Here is a 6,576-nt window from a genome sequence, read left to right on the forward strand (position 1 = left end):
CTGCCCTCGCTCCCCGACCCCCGCGCGAGTGGCGCATTGGCGCGGGGCGCTGAGGGGCGGGGCCCGGGCCGGGCGCGCGCTGGCGCTGCTCTATAAATACTGGGCGGAGCCGCCCGCCGCCCCGTTCGCTCCGCGCCGCCCGCCCGCTCGCTCTCAGTAGAACGCGGTCTTCTGCCTGCGCGTCTCGCAGTCGCCGCCTCGCCGCTGCTGCTTCTCTTCAACGCCACTTTCACTCACCGACACCAACATGAACGGGCAGCTCAACGGCTTCCACGAGGCGTTCATCGAGGAGGGCACATTCCTCTTCACCTCAGAGTCTGTGGGGGAAGGCCACCCAGGTGAGGTGACCAGGCCCCGAGCGAACGGGGGGGGGGGGCCGGGCGTCGGGCAGCGCCGGGCCGGGCTGGCTAGGGCCGGCTGACGGCGGGGCCCGCGCGGGGTGCCCCATCCGCCGGGCGGTGGGCAGAGTGGCGGCCGCGCGCCTTCCTCGTGGCGGCGCCGGTGCCGAGCGCGTGGCCGCCACTCCCCTCCCCCTTCTCTCCTTTCCCCTCCCATCCGGCCGCGCGCCTCGGCATGCGGAAGATTCCAGAAAACGAGAAGGGCGGGGGCCGCGGCAGCTTGAGTTCTGACCGGGGAGGGCATTTTTAACTCCTCTCAGCCTGGCGGTCTGTAAGACCTCGAGTGGGCGACCCGCCCCGCCTGCTCGCGTCCGGCCCTCGGGAGCGCGCGCCCCGCATTGCAGCGGCAACCACGTGTTTGCCGCATGTGGCAGCTGGGCCTGGGGGAGCCGTCGGTTTGAAGGGTGGGGTGCCGGTGCCTTGGGTCGTCTTCTGTTTCCATTATCTCCGTGGCTTCGGTCATTACTGCACAGTGAAGAATACGGACGTGCCCTTCGGCGAATATGGCTTTGCCTTCAAGGTGACAGACTTCAACTAAATATAGCGCTTGTTGAAGACAGTCCTTATTTGGACCATATGTGAAAAGGATGGGAAGCATGAATTAATAGCTGCCATTGCGATGGGTTTCCTTTTAAAGTCTTTGGTGCTTTGCCGTTGAGGCAAGGTTGTGCTTAAGATTTCCCTCTCAGGGCTTTGTCCGCTGAACCGCCATTATGGGGATCAATTTACACGTCAAGGAGTGAAGCTATTTCCAGGAATTTTCAATCTCAGCTTGACTACATCACCTAGTGAAGATCGTTATTTTGCCATTTCGGCTGCTTCTGCCCTAGGGTGACCACAGAAACATAGATCTCTATTCTGATGGCTTTAGGGTCCGTTTCTCTAGTTAGCCTATGTGCCTATGATGAAATCCCACGTGCAACTTAGTGGTAAGAGGACAGACCCGAGATCCTGATGAGTGCCGAAAGTCAGGTGTTATAATAGTTGATAGAAGTCTTGAGCCTCTTACTTGGGCGCAATATACGTTTTGCTTGGATTCTGTTCTGAATGATTAAAGAGAACTCGGGAAAGTTAATTTGAATTTGGGGGGATATCCTTCCCCCAAACAGATGACAAATACAATAGGGAGAAACTCCATGATACAAAATACATTTGGGCGTTTTCCAGTCTGTTGAGCACTTGTTCCTATACAGCTTCTCTAACAAAATCAAATAATTGCTATTTTATTCCTTTTGTTAATAAAGTGCCTTTCTTTGTTTTAATTCTTTAATTGAATTATCTTGTTGCCCTAATTGGCGTTGCTTAAGATTCAGGAGACTGGTCTGCATGTGGGGCCTCAGTTCTACCAGACCTCTAGGTACACAGGGGCTTTGAAACACTTATAGAATTGAATATTGTATAATATAGGGAAATACTAGTCCTTAAGAAATAGCTAAACAGTTCACCCTTCTGGTTGGAGTTAAAATGCAAATTTAAATTTTGAAGGTGAAGTGCCTATATCATAAAAGGTTAAGAGATATATATTAAATGTGTTGGTGTTGTGGCTTATCTGAAATGGTGAGCTTGTGCCACTGTATAGCATCTCTTTTATTTTTAAATTTTTAAGACAGAAAGAAACCAAGTTCAGAACAAGTATCCAGCATTTATTATTCAGGCAAATGGCTTCTGGTAAAGCAGTGCTTTAATCAGACAGCATTTAAGATCTCCATACTTAATGCAACTGAATTGTTGACTTTAGGATGGTTGTATGTCAGGTTTTGACGTGGTTTTTAAAAAAATCTCCAAAGATTTTACAGTGGAGTGATAGGGAGTGGTGGAGCACAGCATACTTAGACTGATAGTAAGTTAAAGAAATTGAGCCAGGAATTTCTTTTCCAGATAAGATTTGTGACCAGATCAGTGATGCTGTCCTTGATGCGCACCTTCAACAGGACCCTGATGCCAAAGTGGCTTGTGGTAGGTTCAGAACATGTGTTTGCTTATCAACTGGTACAAAAAAGTAACATCATGAAAGTTATTTTATAAAAGTGAGATTTGAATTGAATCTCTTTTATTAGAAACTGTTGCTAAGACTGGAATGATCCTTCTTGCTGGGGAAATTACATCCAGAGCTGCTGTTGACTACCAGAAGGTGGTTCGTGAAACTATTAAACACATTGGATATGATGATTCTTCCAAAGGTGTGTCTTAATGATTTTGCTTTCCTGAGCTTATTTTTCCAGATAAAGCTAGTTCTGAATGAAGAAACTTATCTTCTAGAATGTTCCTGCTAATTGGTGGTTTTATTATACTCTTTAAGCCTTTTGGTCCATCGCTATTGCATTTTCTAAAAGGTATAATGATTTAGATATATCTGATTTCTTTAGCAGTATTTAGAATTCCAAATAAGGTATTGCTGTGACCTCTTTTTTTTTTTTTTTTTCCTAAACAAGGCATTGTGTTTGGTTTATAGGGTTTGACTACAAGACTTGCAATGTGCTGGTAGCCTTGGAGCAACAGTCACCAGATATTGCTCAAGGTGTTCATCTTGACCGGAATGAGGAAGACATTGGTGCCGGAGACCAGGTATCTTGGCAGTGTGGAAGCTATCTTCATCTCTCTTCTGATGTTAAGTTCTAAAGCTTGAATTGATTGCATCTGGTGACATTCTTTTTTAGGGCTTGATGTTTGGCTATGCCACCGATGAAACTGAGGAGTGTATGCCTTTAACCATTGTCTTAGCACACAAGCTCAATGCCAAACTAGCAGAACTACGCCGCAATGGCACTTTGCCTTGGTTGCGCCCAGACTCTAAAACTCAAGTAAGTGATCATAAAGCTAGATTATCTCACATGTTAAATCAGCATAGAAAATGCATAGTTAATTATAGTTGGCTAACTGAAAAAAGAATAGCACTTATGTTTTGCAGTATTGTAACTTAAGGTAGAGAACCAAGTATACAGCTATTGTTTGGTAGACTGATGTTCTGATGACCTGTGTTGCCTTTAGGTGACTGTGCAGTATATGCAGGATAGAGGTGCTGTGCTTCCCATCAGAGTCCACACAATTGTCATATCTGTTCAGCATGATGAGGAAGTTTGTCTTGATGAGATGAGGGATGCCCTAAAGGACAAAGTCATCAAAGCTGTTGTACCTGCAAAATATCTTGATGAAGATACAATCTACCACCTACAGCCAAGTGGCAGATTTGTTATTGGTGGGCCTCAGGTAATGTCAATTCAGTGTATTTTTCTGGATCTTTGGTTACTTATAAAATTTTGGCTACTACCACCTTTTTTCTAGGCTTTCTGAAGCCTACATGTGAATCATCTGAGGACATTTGTTGAGTCATACAGAGTAGGCAACCTAATCTAGAACCACTTGTTGGAAAGGATTAGGCATAGAGTGACTTAAATCCTGTAATTTCAGGGTGATGCTGGTTTGACTGGCCGGAAAATCATTGTGGACACTTATGGCGGTTGGGGAGCTCATGGAGGAGGTGCCTTTTCAGGAAAGGATTATACCAAGGTGGACCGTTCAGCTGCTTATGCTGCTCGTTGGGTAGCAAAATCCCTTGTTAAAGGAGGTCTGTGCAGGAGGGTTCTTGTTCAGGTATATATTCTTTTACATAACTGGAGTGATTAAAAGTCATGTAAGTGGGGGGGGAGGGTATTTAGTAATCTGTTTAACTGCTTGTCAGTTTTATACCAGTGTATTACACAAGTTGTATGGCTCTTTCAATCACTGACTCTTATGACATTTGAATCCTTTTAGGTCTCTTATGCTATTGGAGTTTCTCATCCATTGTCTATCTCCATTTTCCATTATGGTACCTCTCAGAAGAGTGAGAGAGAGCTATTAGAGATTGTGAAGAAGAATTTTGATCTCCGCCCTGGGGTCATTGTCAGGTAAAGATGGTAAAGCCTATTGCTAGTGAAAATTGAGGGTGTGGGTGTATACATATATATACTACTAAAATCTTGAGGAGGTGAAGGTGTGAAGAAAGACTGAAGTGAGGGAACACATTTTAATTCCTAGGACATGCTGATGTTTTAAACTGACTTCTCAGTGAAGGCTTATTTGAGAAGTCTAAAATTACAGTGCTCCATGGCTTAGACTAACCACCCTAGAAAGTCCTCCACGTTTGATACTGAGCTTTGTGCTCATCTTACCTGAGGTTGTTTACATTAAGAAACTAATAAATGGGATGTTCATGGCTTGTTATAAAGAAAAAAATATGGTAGGGTGTGGGTAGTGGGACCTTGGTAAGTATTCTATGGTATCAGATGAGCTGTTAACAATTGAATTTCTCAGAATAATGACAAGTTTTCATATTTGTTGAGCCAGGGATGGAAAAACAAGAACTGTAGTTACTAATAAGGACTGTGCACAGAGTTTGGACACCAGGGAAGTAACACTTTTGCCACAAACTTTCTTCCTAGCATATCCCAGAGAACTGAACTCATTTGCCAGAGCTCTTGAAAATGAGTCTTGCTGATTGTTTTGCTTTATTTTAATTGAATGCTACATATTAAGTTACGGACTTGTATATTCCAGGGATCTGGATCTGAAGAAGCCAATTTATCAGAGGACTGCAGCCTATGGCCACTTTGGTAGGGACAGCTTCCCATGGGAAGTGCCCAAAAAGCTTAAATATTGAAAGTGTTAGCCTTTTTTCCCCAGACTTGTTGGCGTAGGCTACAGAGAAGCCTTCAAGCTCTGAGGGAAAGGGCCCTTCTTCCTAAATTTTCCTGTCCTCTTTCAGCTCCTGATCAGTTGCAGTCACTCTAGTCAATGACATGAATTTTAGCTTTTGTGGGGGACTGTAAGTTGGGCTTGCTATTCTGTCCCTAGGTGTTTTGTTCACCATTATAATGAATTTAGTGAGCATAGGTGATCCATGTAACTGCCTAGAAACAAACAACACTGTAGTAAATAATGCTTTGAAATCGAGCCCTTGTGCCCTCTCACCCAGTGCTCCAAAGTCCTAATTGCATTGACTTTCCCACCAGATGCTGAAAATGTCCTTGTAATGTGCACGTAAAGTACCTGTAGTTCCACTATAGCCTCTGTCTGGCAATGCCACAGCCCTGTCAGCATGAATTTGTAATGTCTTGAGCTCTTATGAATGTGAAACCTTCCCTTATCCTCCCTGTAACTTGATCTATTTCTAATTATGTAGCTCTTTGTCAGGGAGTGTTCCCTATCCAATCAATCTTGCATGTAACGCAAGTTCCCATTTGGAGCTCTAGCCTGACATCAAAAAAGGCAGTTACCATTAAACCATCTCCCTGGTGCTTATGCTCTTAATTGCCACCTCTTTAACAGCACCAAATAGAAATTTCTCCACTTTCAGCTGTCTTTTGGAGGACGTACGTAATAAGGTTTTTATTTAGTAAACCAATCCTATGCATGGTTTCAGCACTAGCCAAACCTCACCAACTCCTAGCTCTAGAAAAACAGGCACTTGGCACCCTTGTGATGTCATACAGAGAAGTCACAGGGAAGTACCTGAGGGTCTGTAGGTTGCACACTTTGGTACCAGATAACTTTTTTTTTTCTTTATAAGAAAGCCTGAGTACTCCACTGCACAATAACTCCTCCCAGGGTTTTAACTTTGTTTTATTTTCAAAACCAGGTCCAATGAGCTTTCTGAACAGCTGGTGTAGCTACAGAGAAACCAGCTTCCTTCAGAGAGCAGTGCTTTTGGCGGGGAGGAGGAAAAATCCCTTCATACTTGAACGTTTTCTAATTGCTTATTTATTGTATTCTGGGGTATGGCGTAAGTACAGAGAAGCCATCACCTCAGATGGCAGCTTTTAAAAGTTTTTTTTTTTTTCTCTCTCAACACCATGATTCCTTTAACATGTTTCCAGCATTCCCAGGTAGGCCAAGGTGTCCTACAGAAAAACCTTGGGTTAGACCTACAGGGGGTCTGGCTGGTGTTAACAGAAGGGGAGGGCAGAGCTGGTGCAGCTGGCCATGGAGAAAGCTGACTTGGCTGGTGTGGTACAGAGAAGCCAGCTTGTTTACATGCTTATTCCATGACTGCTTGCCCTAAGCAGAAAGTGCCTTTCAGGATCTATTTTTGGAGGTTTATTACGTATGTCTGGTTCTCAATTCCAACAGTTTAATGAAGATCTAAATAAAATGCTAGGTTCTACCTTAATTGTGTCCATCATTCTTTAACAGTACTTTA

General features: G+C 44.2%; 2 protein-coding genes across 3 annotated transcripts in view; both read left to right on the top strand.

Moving 5' to 3' along the window:
- The window catches only part of VAMP5 (vesicle associated membrane protein 5), a 190,229-nt gene that overhangs the window by 144,084 nt on the left and 39,569 nt on the right, over positions 1–6,576 (top strand). The window lies entirely within an intron of this gene.
- On the top strand, positions 123–6,546 carry MAT2A (methionine adenosyltransferase 2A). The gene is made up of 9 exons (XM_012774283.2): positions 123–338; positions 2,277–2,354; positions 2,456–2,578; positions 2,851–2,963; positions 3,056–3,199; positions 3,387–3,605; positions 3,807–3,989; positions 4,152–4,285; positions 4,935–6,546. The coding sequence occupies exons 1-9, from the start codon at positions 248–250 to the stop codon at positions 5,035–5,037; spliced, it is 1,188 nt and encodes a 395-aa protein (XP_012629737.1). The 5' UTR covers positions 123–247; the 3' UTR covers positions 5,038–6,546.

Source organism: Microcebus murinus, chromosome 3 (assembly GCF_040939455.1).
Source record: "Microcebus murinus isolate Inina chromosome 3, M.murinus_Inina_mat1.0, whole genome shotgun sequence".
NCBI lineage: Eukaryota > Metazoa > Chordata > Mammalia > Primates > Cheirogaleidae > Microcebus > Microcebus murinus.

What these genes read in the sequence shown, in the direction of transcription:
- MAT2A (XM_012774283.2), top strand. Translation starts at nt 248, where the DNA reads ATGAACGGGCAGCTCAACGGCTTCCACGAGGCGTTCATCGAGGAGGGC. An exon ending in TGTGGGGGAAGGCCACCCAG is followed by an intron (nt 339 to 2,276) that starts GTGAGGTGACCA and finishes TTTCTTTTCCAG; the next exon opens with ATAAGATTTGTGACCAGATC. An exon ending in TGATGCCAAAGTGGCTTGTG is followed by an intron (nt 2,355 to 2,455) that starts GTAGGTTCAGAA and finishes CTCTTTTATTAG; the next exon opens with AAACTGTTGCTAAGACTGGA.